Raw genomic sequence first — 20378 nt, 5'->3', positions numbered from 1 at the left:
GTCCATGCAAGTCAATTGGCATTCCTTACCCATTATATCAAATGGCCTTCAAGCCTCTCCCTGTTCCCCAGTCAGCATTCTTGTTACTCCTTGCATTACATCGCCTTGGGGGAAGGTGACAAAATACTTTATGGCTGCAGAATATCTTAAACTAGCCCTGGTGCTGCCACTGGTTGGGCAAAAGTTCAGCCCTAGAGGCTCTAGCAATGCTCAACTTGGATCTTCCTTGCGGTTGGGTGCTCTCTGCTGTTGCGTGAAATGCCAAAATTCCTTGGACAGGCTGGAAGAGGGGAAGGGGTACATCCTTCCAGCCCTTCCCGTCTCTATTGCTGCCGCATTCCCACACACCTAAAGGCAATGAAGCTGTTACTGAAACTAAGGGCAGAACTCGGCAAGGGCAAAGGCTTCTCCGTGGCTTCATATTCCTACCACACATGTGCAGAGATCTTGCACATGCTCCCTGGGAGCCTCTCGGGCAGTGCGCACATGCTCAGTAGCAACATGGACGCTTTTTGATGCAGGGTTCATTTTGGTAGGACAGCGGCCGCTGCCGAGCTCTTGCTTTCCGCCGCTTGCTGGCTCGTGATCCTCGGCTTTGCCATGGGTCGCTGCAGGCTGCTCAGCCATCTCCGGCTGCACTAGAGGGTCGAGGGTGGCCGTGGCTTCCCGGGCGTCCGTCTTCTGGTGAGTCCCGCCGCTGGGCAGAAGGGCCATTGGCACTGCGCTGGGGACAAGCTATTCGCCCGCGCATCGGTCACGGACGGGGAAACTGGCATGCAGGTGGAATCGGTGGGGGAGATGGACGAGCAATCGGGGGGCTGGCTGGTAGGGGCGACGCTCCGTGCCCGTTGGGGCCTCGAGGGCGAGTGCTGGCTGCAATGGGCAAGCACCTCTCTCCCTCGTTCAGAAGCACCTGCAGTACCTTGGCCAGCACCATGCAGCTACTGGCTTGATGATGCCGTTGCTAGCGCTTCGTGCAGAGAGCTCTGCGTGGCTGGCATTGCCGATCCTGGAGAAGAAATTTGGACCTCCCGCCTCTGCAGATGCGGAGGCAAGGGGGGAACAGAGGGGATCTGTTATCCAGAAAGCAGAAACTCGGTTTGGAGCGGGGGACCTTTCCTTCCTCCCCCAAGAAGGCAATTGCAGGGGTGGGTGGGTAACAGGACAATCAGAGCGAAAAAAATGGGAAGAGTGATGGTTATCACTATGATCAATTCCGTCAGAGTTCTGCGTCACACAAATATGAAGATTAGGGTGAAAGCAGGCAGACTTTTTTTGAGCCACAGTGTCAGTGGCAAAAGGACGTCGTATACAGACATTGCGCAGGAGACTGAAGGTTGCATATAGGTCTCCGCGCCGCCAGTCGGCCGCATGTTGCTTCCTATATAACTGGAGGTCGCGAAGGTTCGCGAAGTGTAGAATTGCCGCCAAGGTAGATGCGGTATGCCATAGACTGTTTGTTTGTTTGTTTGGTTTTAAAGAATGTGGCTGGCTGTCCTTTGGTGAGAAATGTGATGCGTGTCCCGCAGCATTGTTTCTTTTTATTTTACCTTTGCAGCTGTGTGAAATCTCTTGAGTGTTTGTGATTGTTATGACCTTAGTATTGTCCTGGGAGAGAGGTCACCGAGGGCCTTTGGCAATGAGTGTAGGCAAAGGTGACTGGGAGACCTTGCTTGTTATCCGGCGGAGAAGCGATCTTGTAAGAGCTGCAACTGGCAGAGTCTGTATGGGATTCATTGCCGAGATGAGTGACACGGATCAGGATGCTCACATGCCTTGTCTTTTGGCTGGGAGCCCTTCATTGCTGTTGCTTTTGGCCAAAGGAAGATGCTTCTTTTGTTTCTCTTGGAAGGAATACAAGAATATCTTGCTGTTGCTGCTGTTCAAGGGATGTAAATATCTTTTTGCTTTTAAGAAAATGTACCCAGTCCCTGCATCTACAAGCAGTGAAATGCAGCTAGTGTTGTAGATCCAGCCATATTTTCTAGGGGACAGAGGCTGGAAAAACTGCATTTGATGCTGAGATCATAAAATGTAGTGACTTTTTTTGGAGCAGGCCAGCAATACTTGGCATTGTATGTAAACACTTAACCATGCCGGGAAAGCATCCTTTATTATTGGGAAAATATATAATAAACCAGGAGCCATATAACTGTTGTACAGCAGTGAAATATTACCAGTGGTGCAGGTACTACATACAATTTCTGTTTCCTATTGTAACTAGGTAATAGATGCAGATGTGCTGCTATGGCAAATACAGTACACAGAGGCATTTGATCTAGATGTCAGTGTATTAACAAACTCATGAACATTAATTCAGCTAATAGTGCACATAAGCATTTCAAGGACAAGGCTCCGATTAATATATCCATTTTTGTTAATAGCACAATAATACTACATGTAGTACCATAACATGTTAGAGACTTCATTAGCAGAAATGACGCATATGACACTATACATGAGTGAATGTGAAATATAATGTTAGGGAAGTTTATGTAGGCAAAATTTTTATGTGTGTGTCTTATTTCTGGAAATAGAAACTTGTTCTGTACACCAAACCCAACTGTTTATTAATTCATAAATATAAATTAATTCATAACATCACTCTAATAATCTAGGCAAGTTTATGAGGACAATTAGAATATAGTGTTAAATCATTTGAAGCAAGTATGCCTAGCCTAATTCCGGATAATGACTAATACATTTAACAGATTCATTAGTCCAGGAATGCCGAAAACTTGAGAAAACTGTGTAAGGTATATCAGATAACTCACTCGATGATGCATGTCTATTAATTAGCTATTTATTTCATGTATTAAGTTTTCCCCCTTTTTTCCTCACCTAATTATACTAATGTGCTCTTTGCTTCTCTTATTTGTCTTAGGTCAACTTCTGCTCCAGACCCAAAATCTCCACGATGAAGTTTTTACTGGCAGCTTTTGTGTTTGTTTTCTTCTCCTTATGCGTTGAAGAGGTCTATCCCAAAGAGAAATCTTCAAAGAAAGGAAAAGGGAAAAAGAAGCAATATCTCTGTCCTTCGTATGTTTCTTTTAAAAAATATCTGTGTATAATCCAACAATGATTTATAAACACTTTATTTTCCCACTCAAGAATCTTAAACCAAATTTTACAATTTTCTATGAAATAAGAGCAAATAAATGTGTGTAGTACCATCATTCACTATAGTGTAATAACTTTGCTGGGGATTAACCAGGTCTATTCCATACAACTAGTTATGTAGCACATAAAATGTAGTCTAAAGTGTGCTATGTTAAACTGTGGACTATCCAGGTTAGAATATTATGTGGTTATAAGTAGATGGGCATGAATATTTATGACTAAGGTCTTACCTTGATTTTTTTTATTTTTTTGAATAATAGGCTCCTTCCACACATGCAGAATAATGCACTTTCAGTCCACTTTCACAATTGTTTGCAAGTAGATTTTGCTATTCAGCACAGTAAAATCCAGCTGCAAAGTGCATTGAAAGTGGATTGAAAGTGCATTATACTGCATGTGCAGAAGGGGCCTCAAAGAGGTCATAGACAGGTAGTTTGTTTCAATATATGGAAAACATCCACATGGATGTTTTCTTTATTATAACATTTCCTTTATTGGGATATTCTTGATATGTGAGCTGGATGTATGCCTGATACCACTTGGGCTCATAAAAAGTTGGGGGTAAAAAGTTGGAATTTGATGTCATTAGTATCCAACAAAGGGTCAGAATTTTTCTTTTCTTGAAATTTAGACTAATGACTTTATTCTGCTCAGATGTGCTATATCTTGAATTCATTAAACATACGAATACAAATGGTGAATATCATGATACTTTGATCTTAGATTATAAAGTCATGAGTAATACAGCATTGACACAGCTATTTTTTTGAAAGTTAGATTTAATAGGCCACCCTTCCCTTTTCAGACTTGGGTTGGCTTACAACACACTTATAAAATATAAAATCCCCTACAATATTAAAATATTTCAAAAAATTACAACCACATTTTATCTAAAATGACAAGAACACATTCAATCCTATGAGGGATGTTAATAGACTCGCTGACAAAAAGTTGGAGGAAGGGAAGGAGGGGAATGTCAGCTGGTACTCTCATTGCCTCAACTGTACACTTGGTGGAACAGCACTGTCTACAGGCCTTGCAGAACTTCATAAGGTCCTGTAGGGTCCTAGTCTCACTAGATAAAGCATTCCACCAGACTAGATCCAGAGCCAAGAAAGCTCTGGTCCTGGTTGAGGCTAACTGAACTTCTCTGGGGCCAGGGACCACCAGTAGATTCATACATTAAAGAGCTCTTTGAGGAATGTATCAGTAGAGATGGTCCCATAGTTGGTATCCTATACTTTCAGCAGTAGAGAAAATGGATATCCACTTTCATAAACAATCATATTGGAATACATAGTAACAGGGTGGCATGCTAAAATTGCCCCATATGTCAGCCATATGTGGAAACAACCAACCAACCTCAAAGTGACCCTAGGAGATACAAGGTAAACAGGACCAATCAGATGGGGGAGGGCCATTTGGTCTGAACCTCAAACTTAAAGGGGGACTTTAAACACTTGATGTTTTTGTGTTTGATATGTCTTGTAACTTGTGTTCATGTGCATTTCTGTCAGACCAAAATCTCTCAAAGAGAGAGATTCAAGAACTGGAAGTGGCCAAGGCCTCTCTGGATCTCTGAGAGGGCCTGGGAAATAGCACTACTCACAACAGATAGTTAAACTTGTGAAAGTCAGTGCCATGAAATATGGTGATGGCAGACATTTGCAGAAGTTCACAACTGAGTCAATGAATCCCTCGTCGATGCTCCTCAGATGGTAGAGTGGAGGATCCACGTTGGTACTGCAGGAGTTATCTGCAAAGATTTTGAGCACTGCTGGAAATATTCATAATGTTTGTGCTTATTCTTGGATTTTTGCAAGTGCTTCCTTTTATGCAAGGTGCCCCTTCTCTAGAGTTTCTATCATCAAAGTTGCACAATTTGTGTTCTCAGTGTGCTCAGCATGAGTTCCAAAAGTGGTAGCCCAGTATTTGAGATGATTAACCTGGCTGGGGTTTATACATTGTTTTGTAGAATTTTCATTGGCTGCAATTTAGTTGGAATCCTAAGTTGTGCTATAGCTTTGAAGTATAGCGGGAGGCAATGTTTGTGTGGAGTCTTTGATCATTCCCATTGTGCTCAGTGGATAGTGTTTATACTTAACTCATTTTATGGCTTATCCCATTCAATGGCAGTTAACATTTTGATTAACAGCTCTGGATCAATATGAGAGACAACGATGATAAGCTGGGCTGTTTAAGAGGGGTGGAACTAAATTCCAGAAAGCCATGGATCTGGGCAAGTCATATGTTGGGCAGCCCAATCCAGAGCCTTCACAGACAGTGCCACTGCAGTGCTTCCCTGCCACCTCCAGAGAGCTGTGCAGAGAGACAAAATACAAAACAAAACCTCCCCACCACTGAAAAGCTTACTGAAAAGCATTATTAGGCTCAGTGGATTTACCACCACCCAAAAGGGTTGCATAAGTCCAGGCCCCAGATTGGCTCCACCCCAGCCATGCCTCCAGAATGCCTCCCTATTATGGTGGCCAATGGGGATGCTAACATGGTGCTCTGTGCCACATCCAAGAATCTCAATGGACCACGGTGGCTTCCCCCCCACAAATTTGCCCCTTCACCAGGGTAGGTGCCCCGTGAAAGGCAAATCCACTGACATAGACCTGTGCCACTTCTTGATGTCAATTCATTTTCTTCTGCACTCTGGATCAGGCCATTAATCAAATATGATATTTACATGGAGTCTGGATGGTGTGAGGGAGGTCTGCAGAGACCATTTTGTTATAGCTGTTAGCTGCCCCATTGGTAGAATGGAGGTTATCTCATTGTGTCAATATCTTGGCAGATAGAGGTTTATAACAATTGAAAATAAAATCATATTGTTTTGGATGAACGACTGATTTATGATCTAGTAGCTGGAAGATGTCTGTTTTGTAGTTTCACTGGCATTTTCAGTACTGTAACATAAATGCTAGTGACATGGGCAGGACTTGGGCTGAGGGAACTTAGAATAGTAAGCCCTGCTCAGGCTGGAACATGCTGTTTGAACTGTCTACTTCTGGCTCCTTCATTCACACAGCCAGCTAATGTCAAGGTTAATACTAATGAGGTATCAGTGGGGTGCAAACTTAGTATTTGAGAAGTCAGTCATATGGAATACAATACCATTTTTCATGGACCACGGAATTTCAGTTTGTATCCTACCTAAATAATATTGTGGATCTATGGAATCAGTAGCTAAGTTTGAGGTATTTGTCAGTGCAGTGAACTCCACTAACTGTAAATACACACTTGGCTGCTAAGAAAGAACTTAGAATGTTGAAATTGTTTCATGCCAAATATGAAAATCCTCAACTATCAATTTCGTGCAATCTTAAATACACAATGCCATTTTAGCTATCGCAGCAATCACATTATTATTAAAATAATGTATGTGAGAAGCATACTGTGAGTGTCAGAAACAATTAAGTTCCATGTTCAGCTTCTAATTTTGCTATGAAAACTGTGCCAGGACAACTGGTGAGTGTATTTTTTTTAAATGCCTTTCTGTTGCCAATTAAAACACATTTACTTTGCTGAAATGGTGTTGAAATTTGCTGTTCTATTGCATACTCACATTTCACTAGCAGCCTTTACGTATTCGCTTCTTGGATTTTGTTAAGTCCTGATGCAGCTCTCTTATGATGAACCTGTCTGGAGGTCTGTGCTTTCTCTTACTACTATGAGTCAAAGTAAGTATTTTGTTTCAAATGGTATGTGCATTCCATCCTATTCAATACTCTAAAAGATTTTCCCATTTGAAAGAATCCTATTAGCATGTGTGTGTTTGGTTTCGACTTTTTGTGTGTGTCTAACATGTCTTATACCATTCATGTATGTACATTTTTTTTAATCTGGGCAAAATATAAGAATTAAGGTGTTAATCATGGTTGATTTCCATATAGATTGGGATGATTGGTTCATGTGACTCTACAGTCTTAGGAACTAGAAGCAAACTATATTATTAATGCTCTGTGAACAAATAGAGAACAAATAGTGTCTTTTTAAGGGGCTTCTCAGACATTTGAGCTTTCATGCATTGGTGGGATTCAAATAATTTAACAACCGGTTCTGGTGGTAGGATTCAAATAATTTAGCAACTGGTTGTTTACAAGCCCCGTTTTAACAACCGGTTCTGTTGAAGTGGTGTGAACTTGCTGAATTCCACCACTGCTTTCATGGTATACAGAACTTTGTTCTTGGATGAATCTTAGAAGGCTCTGTAAAAGTGCAATGTGGCCTGAAAAAAGTTTGAAAAGGAGAAATGCCATGCTGCCTGTTACATTTTCAGCATAACATATGTTTCTTATTGGCTCTTTGTCTGCAAGATCAACTTGAATCTTCTCATTACAATCTAAGAATCTAATATTAAATAGGTAAAATTTTGTTATATTGTCCTGGAATGCTAATGAAAAGTCTGTTCGATGATATCACTAAGCTAAGTTGAAAGGCAATGCAGCTTTTCTGAAGAAAAAGAAAATGATGAGATTGCATGGATGAAATTTTTCACACGGGAAGAGTGTATGAAGTTTTCCAAGGCTGCCAGAACACTCATCTCCATGGGCTCCAGACAATAATTCTATCTGCTCCATTCCTCCCACACAGTGGCATACGGCCCTAGGGACAGGGGTACCCTCTGTCCCCAGGCACCACTAATCTGGCCATGTGGGGGTGCAAAATCGCCCCCTCCTGGTGCCCAGAAATACGGCAAGGCAGCAGGAAGTCCTCATCATCTTCAGGCACCCTTGGCCCCGCCCATGTCATCATTGATGTGGGCAAAGCCAAGGAAACCCAAGGACACCGCCCCCAAGCCTTTTCCCCCTTCCTGGCTCCTGGCTCCCAGCCAGCAGCCCCTTCTGCCCTCCCCTCTGAGGAGAGCAGAAGCAACTGAAGCTCTGTCCTTGTCTCCTTTGCTTTTATAAGCATGGAGGTGGAGCTGGGGGGCATGGCTCCCTGAGCGTAGCAGGGTGGGCACCCAGAGAATGGCAGTTTTTCCTGAAATTCAACTGTATTTTTTCCTGAAACTTCTGGAGAAACAGAACTGGTAAAACTCTGTTCACTCCTTGATGGTATGGTTCATGGCTTGATGGTGCGGTATAGGGGCTAGAATGTGGATTAGGACCCAATAGAACCAGACTGAGATCCCCACTTTACTATGGAAGCTTGCCTGGGTGATTTTGGGCCAGTCACACAGTCTCAGCCTAACCTACCTTGTTGTGAAGATAAAATGGAGGAGGGTATAACTATGTTGCAAACCACTGAGGGTCCACATTGGGGAGAAAGTGGGGCATAAGAATATAAATGAATGAATGAATGAATGAATGAATGAATGAATGAATGAATGAATGAATGAATGAATGAATGAATGAATGAATGAATGAATGAATGAATGAATGAATGAATGAATGAATGGCATCAGGTTCATGCCTGGCTACATAAAAACCACACTACCTATAAATAATCATCCTCCTGTTTTCTCTGAATTTTTCACTTTGACTAAACAGTCTGCCTAACCTCAAAAGTTTCTTATAATTTTTAAAGAGTTATGTTTTTAAAAACAAACAAACCAGGATTCTCCCAAAGAATTAATGTTTGCAAAATTAAATTATAATGAAAATAAGCAACTGTTTGAACAACAGACAATGAGCAACTGAGCAGCTGAAAATGATAGCAGGCAGAGTTCTATGCAGATAATACTGCCCTGGCACCAACATTTTAGTTGGTGCCAGGGCAAAACAACTGCAAAACAACTGTAATGTTGAGATTTTCAGTATGCTGTCTCCATTTAAGGTCAGGGTCTTATGGCAGGCAGTTGTGCAATGCAGTATATCTTCGAATAAGAACTTCATTCAGTGTGCTTGGCCTGGTAAGCTTCCTGGTGCCATGTAGGTAACATTCATGGTTTTTTTTTTAAATTTACCTACACTGTCCCCTGAGGACAGGCTGTTGGTCACACATCATTTCCCAGTGAAGTTGACTCGTATTGATATGAAGTCAACGGATGGAGCTGGTGAGATGAGAATCTGCATGGGGAAAAGTTAATTATTATGTCATAGGCAAATATTTACTGGAAATGCTTTTCCATTTTCCAAATAGGCGAATTCTTGCCATGATTACTCATGTTTCTGTTTAGATATAGTTATGTAATTATTGACTGGTGCGAGAGGCTCCTCTCCTGTTTGTTTAGATCTCAGCCAGCTTGTTTCAACAGTTGTGTTCTACAGCAGCAATGTTCTATCCCAGGACTCACCTTTAACCCCAGCTTGAAACATGGGACCCACTTTTCATTTTTTGACTATATATGTCCATCTTTCTGTTTCTGTGTTATTTATTTTTTTCTCTCTCTCGACACATTCCCCCATCTCTCTGCTTTTTCCTTTTCTCTATTTGTTCTCTTAAAACACCCCCAAAATGGTTATTTGCCCCGATGTGACTTATTTACATCTACATGCCGGCATTACATGTTTCAGAGTATTAAATACTAAATCGCTGTTGTGACTAAAATATTGTAGATGTGTCCATTCTTAAATGAAGGTACATTACAGATACGTTAATCTAAAGAGCATTATTGGAATCAGTCCAGTAGCTGAAGATCATTGCTTTATAACACTGATCGTAACAGAGGCAGAAAATTGGTATTCTGTAGTTCAGCTTTTCTGTGATATTACTTTTAAAGTTATGCCTTTAATATTAGGCATCTTCAATATAAACTCCTTTTTTACCCTAAATTGTCAAATAGTTCTTCTTATACCATATGTGTTAGTACAAATTCAATTTTTGATATGAATTGATTTTATTTAGGTGGGTTATGTATCATTAGCTTAGCTTAGATGATAAGAGGTATCCACAATTGACTTGGGTTGTCTGGAATCACAATGGATGCTAAGAATGCTACACTTTCATTAATCTAGTTTGACTGATGATGTTAGAATAGATGACATCCATGTACATTGCTGGAACAGCAGTATAAATTATAACTATGCAGGTTCAGCAATTAGGAAGTCACATTCTAAGCATTTATTTGCTCACACAGGAAATTTTCAAATCAGTCACAAACTCTGGTTTATTGAGTACTATGATTCATGTGTTTATTTATGGTGTCTTTCTCGTGACATAATTTATGGTGTCTTTCTCTTGACACAATCAGAACCAAAGGAACGTAGTAATAATAATAATAATAATAATAATAATAATAATAATAATAATAATAATAATAATAATAGATACCATTAAAATAATAATCTATTGAAATAATTAAAACACATTATTACAGCTGGTAAGATAGCACCAGCATCTATCACCTTCAAGATCTCATATGCGCTCTCATGTAGTTGCGTTTTACAGTCTCGATGGACATCTTTAAGGATCTCCCTCATTCTTTCTAGGAGGCTCTTTCACAACAGTGGAGCAGCTACAGAAGAGTTTTGTTGCTCATATACTTAGAGAAATATTAGGGTCAGGCAGTTCCATAAAGTGAGGGACAAAATAGAGAATACACATATATGGAGTGTTGTTGATTCCCTCCCCCCCCCCCCATTTGCATGGTGGCACTTGCAGAAAGCTCTGCTCAGATAAATAAAGCTGTTGTGTAAGAACATAGGAAGAAATCAATGAAATGCCACACTTTTTTTTAGTAATCCGCCTCTTCTGGGGTTATTTTTGGAGTCTTTAATATGGACTTCAGAAGGCTTAGTTCACATGAAAGTCTTTGTGATGACATGATTTCCAATGGGATCTTGTGAAAGTATTTGAAAGCCAGAGTGATGTAGTAGTTAGAATAATAAAGTAGAACCTGGGAGACAAGAATTCAACCCCCCACTCTTCCATGAAACTTACTGGAGACCTAAGTTGTTGTCTCTTAGCTAGCTTGCCAGGATAAAATGAAAAAGGAAGAACCATGTGCGTGACTCTGAGATCTTTGGATGAAGGGCTGAATAAAACTGTGCTAGACAGAAGAACAAACAGGGCCTTTATTCAGATTTTAAAGTTCACAGATTGCATCACAACCACATCCATGTCCACTTATAAATGAATGAACCTGTTCCAATCCAATGTGTGAGGCAAATTAATTCTTAGGAGGAATGCTTCCAGGAGTATTACCAAGCTATCAGAAAGCAGAGTCTTGAAAATCTCTACAAGGTCACCAAGCTAGGGAGCTAGAGGTCAAAAGCATCTTTCCTAATGACTTCTGGAATATGGCATCTCCTCCTTACTTCAGGAGTCTCCAACAAAAAATACTGGCAACTTTCCACTGAGTAACATTTTAATACTGGTTGAGGGTGAGTCAGTTCATCACCACCCTCTCTCCACAGTTTTGGGGACCCAAAATTTGACAGATGGGTTGTGGCAGCCCTGGTGAGGCCCCGGGGCTCCTGAAAACATCAAGTTCAGTGGAAGCAGGCAGGCAGAAATGCTGTTTAGAGGCTGCCCTCCATTTCTCTCTCAGCTCCTCTTTTCTGTGTCCCACCATATTTTTTCTATCTACAATATGTATCTAATATTTAAAGGAATCTTTCCTAATGTAGGAGGATCCAGTAAGAAACTCTGATCATTTGAAAAATTACATCTGGGTTAGAGATGTGAAAGCTGGGAAAAACAGAAAAATTGGAGGGAGGGAAGGTTTTTTTAAAAAAAAAACCCTGAGGCTTCTCCCCTCCCCATTTTCCAAAACAAAAACTGGAAATTGTATTTAAGAACATAAGAACATAAGAACAAGCCAGCTGGATCAGACCAAAGTCCATCTAGTCCAGCTCTCTGCTACTTGCAGTGGCCCACCAGGTGCCTTTGGGAGCTCACATGTAGGATGTGAATGCAATGGCCTTCTGTGGCTGTTGCTCCCGATCACCTGGTCTGCTAAGGCATTTGCAATCTCAGATCAAGGAGGATCAAGATTGGTAGCCATAAATCGGCTTCTCCTCCATAAAATCTGTCCAAGCCCCTTTTAAAGCTATCCAGGTTAGTGGCCATCATCACCACCACCTCCTGTGGCAGCATATTCCAAACACCAATCACACGTTGCGTGAAGAAGTGTTTCCTTTTATTAGTCCTAATTCTTCCCCCCAGCATTTTCAATGAATGCCCCCTGGTTCTAGTATTGTGAGAAAGAGAGAAAAATTTCTCTCTCTCAACATTTTCTACCCCATGCATAATTTTATAGACTTCAATCATATCCCCCCTCAGCCGCCTCCTCCAAATCCCAGAGCTAAAAAAAAGAGTCCCAAACCCTGGGCACAGCCACTCTCACTCCTCACAGGGAAGGTGCTCCAGTCCCTCAATCATCCTTGTTGCGTCCTTTCTCTGCACTTTTTTCTATCTCCTCAATATCGCTTTTTTGAGATGCGGCAACCAATGAGACGCTGGACACTAGTACTCCAAGTCTTGGCTCGCATTCACTGCTTTATATAAGGGCATGACAATCTTTGGCAGTTCTTATTATCAATTCCTTTTCTAATGATCCCCAGCATAGAGTTTGCTTTTTTTACAGCTGCCATGCATTGAGTTGACATTCCCATGGAACAGGGGATTTGGGAACAGTCTTCACCAGCATGGCCAATTCTCCATGATGTTAGGGCTGATGGGGAACCTGAAGTTCCTGAACACTTCTGAGAGCCGCAGAGGTAACCCTACCCCTGCCATGGCCAATTTAGCCATGCTGGTGGCAATGAAACCAATTCCGGCTATCTGAGCTGGAGTTCCTACCATGGAACTATCAACTAAGACGCCTAAATCCCTTCTCCTGGTCTGTGACTGAATAGCACTGACCATAACTGTAGCATATGTATGTGAAGTTTGGATTTTTTGCCCCTATGTGCATCACTTTACATTTTGCTACATTGAACTGCATTTGCCATTTCTGGGCCCACTCACCTAATTTATCAAGGTCCGCTTGGAGCTCTTCGCAATCCTTTGTGGTTCTCACCACCCTACATAATTTGGTATCATCTGCAAACTTGGCCACCACGCTACCCACCCCTACTTCCAGGTCATTTATGTATTTATGTATCATTTATTGTATTTATTTGATTTATTTAGTTGATATTTATCTTGCTCTTCAAATGCACCCCAGGGCAGATTACAACAATCTAACTTGGGGAAATTGAGGAGGGGGGGGGGATAGTGGGAAAACTGAAAAGCCCCATAAGAAATATTTTTTTTTTTTTAGAATGAGTAAAATGCTTTTAAAGACAAGGTGGGCATGCTGTAGACATATACAGCTCTTACATCCAAGAAACATTTCTGCAACTAGAATGATACCTAATATTATGAGGGGAGCATGCAGGTCTTTCACTGCTTCTCATCTGTTGCATACTTTCTATTTTCCTTTTGGCCTGTCATGGTGGACCTTGTGGTTTATCTTTTCACCTCTCCCTCAAATTGCTGTGACACACGTCGGCAAATACTGGTAAAAAGTTGCTCGTTAAGCTAACTTTCTTGATAGAAGGTGAGATAGAAACTGCACCAAAATATCAGAGGAAAACTTAAAATTTCATTATCTTTTTCTAACCAGGTAGCAAAAATTAAGGCACATATTCTAGGATGGTGTAGGGTGCATCAGCTTGAAGTTTTCTCTCAATTGGGTATATTTACTATTCTGTTTGTACAAAACTAATGCATTTATAACTTTTAAACTCCATCACTATGCCAAATACTTCAATTTTATATGCTGAGGAAGTTGCAAACGATCCATTATATGTTGTTAAAGTAGTAAAATTCATGTAGGGCTGATGGAACAGTAAGTATTGCATACATTTCGATTTTTTCCCTAAATCTCCATTTCTGTCCTGAAAGAAATGGGAAAACGGAGGGGGTGGGTCCTGGGGCTCCAAACTTTCTGGAAATTTTACATCTCTAATCTGGGTTATAGATTAAGGGTGGAAGAATATAACAATCTGGCCACTGGAGGCTTAAATCTGGAATCTCTCATGATTTGGAGCATGAGTTCCCCCTAAGACTTTTTTCCCCAGTACCTTTGAGTCTTAATTTGTGCTGGCATTTCCCTAAGGTAACAAGGATATTGTAGTACTGTGAAGTACAAGGAGAAAAGATCCGCACAGCATAAACTGTAGACAGAATCTCAGGAACAGCTGGATATCTCAAACAACTCTGGATTTTCAAGCAAACAATTTGGTATATTCATTATTGTACATTTCATATGTCAAGTTCACATGGGCAACATGGGTTCTGCAGTGCTTGAGAATATGAATCATTGTTCACGTTTGATGACGTTTATAAGAATGAGTTTTTGAAACAGAATATTTTAACTGAAATTTTTATTCAACTATTGCAGATTTGTCTACTACAATCTAGTCTACTCTCTTACATTTTGTTCTTTTGTAGACCTTCTTGCAAGTAGCAGTGATGTGATCCTGATGTCAGGAGAATACTGAAATAATAGGAAAATAGGGAAAATGTTGGTTCCTTACTAGACTATGTGTATCTCTCCATTTATCTGTTCCTGACAACACAGTGTATGTCTCTAATCAGACTCTTCTAAATATCCCCCTTTTCCATGAATCTGCTGTTCTGTGATTTCCTATGTCCTATCCTGCTCTACTTCTCATAATGTAACCGCTGCCCCGGTAACATAAAATGATTTCTAGGAGTGATTTCAGCTCGTGACAACAAGGCAAGGAGGAAAGACGCAGGAGACCAGAATTTCTTCAAAAGCAGGAAGGCTCTTTATTGGCAAGTGATTTCTTGGCACAGCTCAGCAAAAAGGGCCCCCCCATGGCTGTGCATCAGCCCTTTTATACATTTCCCCAGTAACCCAGAAAGGGGGTGTAGGGCAGTCCCACCCCCATAGTGCAAAAACCAGGAAGGAGCCGGTCTCCTTCCATCTAATACAGAGAAACTATCCTAGAACGCCAAAGGGAGAAAACAATCCCTTTGCACATGCTGATGAGATCAAATCCCAGAAGAAAAGCTTGCACCTTCTTGCCTGAGGTGGTTCCTTGGGAGTGTTAGACAGAGACAAGTTTGCCGGATCCAATGAATTCTTGGATCCTGAAAGCAAGGGATGATGTGAAATATCCACGAGCTTCTGGATCCTGAGAGTAAAACTTCAAACAGTCCAATAGCAAAAACAGGGTGACATCTTCCAACAGCCAGTCCACAATTCTGAGTCCATCCTTTGTTAGCCTAAAAGTCTCTTTTGTTGGTGTAAGATGGTTTAAATGGGTGTTAACTAAACTGAATTCCAGGACTAACTTCCTTTGTCCCCTTATTATCAACCTCTCTGGCCACTTCGCTAAATATCAGTGACAAATTTCAAAAATAACATTTCTAAACTTAAAACGCGAGGGAAACCTTTAGAAGGATAAACATAAGCACTTATACTCTTTATGGGCAAGACTTTACAGAGATACCTTATTGGCATGGCTTTCTTGAATCTAACAATAACAAAAACTTAAACTAACAGAAGAACATAACTAAACTAACATCCTCAACTGCAGGCACATCATAAATTCAACTTAAAAGGGGCTTTTATTACATCCTAGAAAGGCATAAACAAGAGGGAAACCGTATAGCATTGGCACAAACATACATATGCGTTCTCTGTGAACCTTATGGAGGCTTCTGAACCACACAAGTCTCTGCGTCCGGGCATGGAGCCAGTGTAGCCAGGCAACCTGACTTCAGGAAAATATTTTGTTTGTTTTCCTGGTGGTAACAGTGTGTTACTGTTCTAGACAATCCACAACAAAATGTTCTGCTGAAGAATGCTGCTTACCTCTTGTGGGTGATGAGTACTTTGGGCCTTGTAAGAACTGCAGCCTCTTGAAAGATGCCACTGTACACCCTGTACAGTGAAGTAGGCATGAGAAGTCTGGTTCTTTGTGAGGCTGATAAAGTATACAGCTACTAGCAATGCAATGAAGTAACAAGTGGTATTTTATCAAAGGCTGATCCTTCTCAGCTTCAACATCAGTGTGCTTCATGGCTTAATTAGAATGACTGCTGACTCTATGAGGGTTCAAGGAAGGTTAAGGTGTGAGGAATCACCATTCGGAAACATCTGTTTTTTCATGCCAAAGAGAAAAATCCCATTCCCTTGTGCCAGTCTTCTAACATGACAAAATACATTACAGTTAAACAATGGGTGAATAAGTCAGTCCCAACCATGGGAGGCATATGGCTTCCCAACTCAGGAGACATGGTCATGCAACTGCTATAAAAGATTACCGGATCCTGGTTAAACCTGGCCTCAGCTTCCTTTAACTGGACCTTAGAATCTATTTCAGAAGCTGGTGTCAAGGTCTAGTATTGTGTGCTGACAGGGGCTGATGGGAATCGTAGTCCATGAACATCTGGAGAGCCACAGGTTGCAGACCCCTGCTCCATACCATACCATATTCATGCAGATTGGATGGGACAGAGGGATGGGATAGATTGCACTGTGAGAAAAAAAACACCAGCACTTGTTCAGCCTTTAATGATCTAAATCAGCCGCTGTTCTGTCAGAGTCGTTAGCAGGGCTTCTGGTCAGCAATCATGGCTTCCAGATGGGCTTGAACCACAGCATTTTTAATGTTTATGAACTAATCAATGGAGGTACCTGTTCTATCCCAGTTATTCAAAAGTTCTTCCAGACTATAGAACTTTCTCTGTATCCTTTTCTCTGTATCCTTTTAAGGTATTTGTTCATCCTGCTATTACAACTCTAATAATGAACTTTAAAGTCTTATTTTAATGTATGTTTTTAATGAAATAACCCCTTTTAATAGTGTGCCATTTGCCAATTGTTTTCCCGGCAGCCTTCATTATCATAAGGCTGTGTAATGACTGTTTTCACTTTTGTGAATATTACACTAAGATCAAAGCTGCCTTGGTGTTGAATTTGTAACAGCTTTATTTTTTCTGAGATATGCTAATGTACAGTGGTATCTTTAAGCAGATGCACATTATGGGCATAAGTTTTGAATGTGGCCAAAGAATACTTGTGTGGGTAGAGGTTCGTGTAAGCTTGCTCCTTCCAAGGAACAACACCTAATGTTTGGAGCAGCCCACTCACTATGGCTGCTAACCTCCAGATGGGACCTAGAGGTATCCTGGAATTTGATGTTCAGATGGTTCAGCAGGTTAACTGATGTACAGAGATCAATTCACCTGCAGAAAATGACTGGTTTGGAGGATAGCCTCTATGGCATTATATTCCTTTGAGGTCTCTCCCCTATCCAAATCCAAACCTCATCAGGCTCCACCTTCCAAAATTTTAGGAATTTCTCAACCCTGAGTTGGGAATCATACCACTCACCATTTTCTGCAAGGTGGGGATAGCTGGTCGCTTGAGGCCAAGTAGATATTTTGGGACTCTTTCAGACTGGCTGAGAAAGAGTTCTTTTTCACCTGCTTCACTTTGCCACTTTGTTAGAGTTGTGTTGTTCTAATTAGACCTGGTTAAGACTTGCTGGGCCCTGCTAGGTTTGGCTGAAATAGTGCAGACTTTTGTTTAAATTAGAAATTTATGATAATGACCCTGAGGCATCTTATGATGGGGGGGCAAACCCACCTTCTCATCGCTTACCCAGCAAGGGGGAGGGGCTCAAGGATGTGACCTCACCAGTTTGAACCCTAATGTTTGTCAGCATGAGGGCAGGGTGGTGGAGCAAGGACTGTCAGCATGCCTGAGCATGCAGGCCAGGAAAAGGGATTTGCTGATTAAGGCAACTACATGCTTGGAACCAGGATGGAATTGCCCATTAGTGCTAGAACACTGAGGGCCAGGTGTAATAAAGTTCAGATCAGTTAGTAAATAATTGCCAAACTCAGCTTGGGAAATTTGGAGATTTGAGGAAGATGTATGGGAGTGGCAGAGTTTGGAGAAGACCAACTCTCCCTAGCTACACTAAGACTACAATATCTCGTAGGGTATATGTCACTTCCATCAAGTAAACTGGTCTCTGTAGTCCAGAGATCTCTGTTAATCACAGGAACACTCAAAGCCCCACCTTGAAGTTGATAAAGCTAAATTCATGTGAGAAAGACAACAGCTGACAGTAACAATCAATGTCTTCTCCAGTTGCATGGGCCCCCTTTTGCTCATATATTTTATGGTCAAAAATTGGCACGTACAAGGGCAGCCATAAAAGGGCAGGTGAACAATGGCTTCATCCATAGCTAAAATACCTCTTTGAGTCGTCCATCATTTGCTCTTATACATTTGATGTCTTGCAGAATAGCTAGTACTTTCAACGTGAGGGTCTTTTTTGCCTGGGGAAAGTGCCACCATTACTGAAATAGATCTGTGGGCTCCAATATGTATAATTGCTTTGCGAGAGAGTTGCTTTGTAATAGATGTAGAAAAAATTTCCATTCATAAAAATATTATTTTTTAATTTGGTGAGTGTATATACATGTGTGTGTGTGTGTGTTGTAGGCAAAATGCTAACAGAACAATAGAAAATGAGGTGGAACTAGTATAGTTGATAATCCTGTGACATTTGCAGACTGCAGATGATTCCAGATTGTCAGGGCTGTTCTATAAGGGGCTTTGGGAATTGTAGTTCTGGGAGGATACTCTAAATGTCTACCAGAATCTTATCAAATTTCCAAAATAATGCAATTTCTAGTTTATTTGAAATAAATTATGTCAGTTAAAATGTTGTAATATAGATATGACCTTTCCGTGAGGGAGCACTTGAAATATTCAGCAGCTATACATCAAACTTGAAATAATGAAATACTTGAAAAGTCTGAATTAACATTATAAACAATAATACGCTAAAATATCAAATGTCCCAACAATAAACCCTCCACAATGGGGGAGTAGGACTCATTGGTGAAGGGTTCATCATAGACATTCAATTTCTTCTCTGCCCGCAGAACAATGGCCTTTCAGAAGCCTCCCTCATCCTCAATGGCTTCTCAGAAGTCTCCCTCAACCTCAACAGCCAGCCATGGCCCAGTGCCTGTGCCCACAGAGGCCCAGCATAGCCCTGCCACCTCTCAACCTCAATAACAGTGCTGGGGCTGCAATAGGCCCAGCAAAGCTTCCTCCCCAGCTTCCTCTCCCACCCCAACAGCAATGTGGCCCGGCAGTTGGCTGATCAAAGACTTATCCTTACACCCTCCTCCACCCTCAAACTTCTACCCCCCAAGCCACACCTTTTAACCCTCCTCCACCCCAACCCTCACATTTCCACCCTCCCCACCCCGATGGGTTTAGAATAACTCTGCTTAGGATAGTACCATTAGCTAGTATCCTAGACAGCTGTCTAGAAAGTGAAAACTGTCCAAAGGATTGTACCTTAGAACATTTTGAACATAATTTATTTTGTCTAAATAAATTGCAAAGGCAGTCAACACTTTTTATGTTAGATTTAAAGAGACTGGAGAAAAATATCAGATCAAAGGAAATGATTAATTCTATTATAAATAACAACTATGCTTTATTTTAAACAGCCAGCAATCACCTGAAGATCTCGCAAGGGTACCTCCTAATTCCACCAGCAACATTTTGAATAGACTTCTGCTTACTTATGATCCCAGGATAAGACCAAACTTCAAAGGTTTGCTCACATTTTACTGAAATGTATATGTGTACTTTATCCAGCTTTATCCAGCTTTACATTATTTCTTTCATACTATTGATCAGGTAGAGTTTGACACCTAAAATTAAAACAAGGAAAATTCTAATGCATAATGTGAAGTAAGATAACCTGTAATCTTAATGTGAAGTAAGATAACCCGTAATTTTAAACCTCATCCATTTTAGAAATGACTGCGTGAGTTACAAAGTCAATAAATGAAATCCATCAATCATTTGTTAACTTGATAATTACAGACAATTAACTTTATATAATTAAGCCTCCCTCTTTAAGAACATGTGATTCTCGACAATTGTGCTATCAGCATATATAGAGTTGGATCCTGCAGATTCATTCTGCCAGTGGCGGCACTAAGTCCATACACTGGAAGAAAGCAGCACGATTAGCAGAATAGATTCACAGTATCAAGCTCACAGTTCCACTTTTATTCAAACGTCTGCAGTGTAAAAGTTGTAGTTCTCATACTGGTATACCACATAAAGATGCCACCAAATTTCATAACCCCACTGGTGTAATGGGTAAGAGTGGTGGACTCTAATCTGGAGAACTGGATTTGGTTCCCCACTCCTTCACATGAGCAGCGAACTCTTAACTGGTGAGCTGATTTGCTTTCCCTACTTCTCCATACAAATCCTGCTAGGTGACCTTGGGCTAGTCACAGTTCTTTCAGAACTCTCTCAGCCCCACCTACCTCACAAGGTGTCTGCTGTGGGG

The 20378-nt window shown here is 41.1% G+C and overlaps 1 protein-coding gene across 1 annotated transcript in view; it reads left to right on the top strand.

Moving 5' to 3' along the window:
* The first annotated feature begins 491 nt into the window (after positions 1 to 491).
* GLRB (glycine receptor beta) overlaps positions 492 to 20378 on the top strand; it is a 42595-nt gene continuing 22708 nt past the window's right edge. The window contains exons 1-3 of the mRNA XM_048509412.1: positions 492 to 684; positions 2885 to 3039; positions 19519 to 19625. Of these exons, the coding sequence (XP_048365369.1) occupies positions 2918 to 3039; positions 19519 to 19625 (229 nt within the window). The 5' untranslated portion in view covers positions 492 to 684; positions 2885 to 2917. The remainder of the gene's footprint in view (positions 685 to 2884; positions 3040 to 19518; positions 19626 to 20378) is intronic.

The sequence above is a fragment of the Sphaerodactylus townsendi genome, linkage group LG10 (assembly GCF_021028975.2).
Source record: "Sphaerodactylus townsendi isolate TG3544 linkage group LG10, MPM_Stown_v2.3, whole genome shotgun sequence".
Lineage (NCBI taxonomy): Eukaryota > Metazoa > Chordata > Lepidosauria > Squamata > Sphaerodactylidae > Sphaerodactylus > Sphaerodactylus townsendi.
The sequence above is the reverse complement of the archived record's forward strand: the minus strand, read 5'-3'. Positions and strand labels throughout refer to the sequence as shown.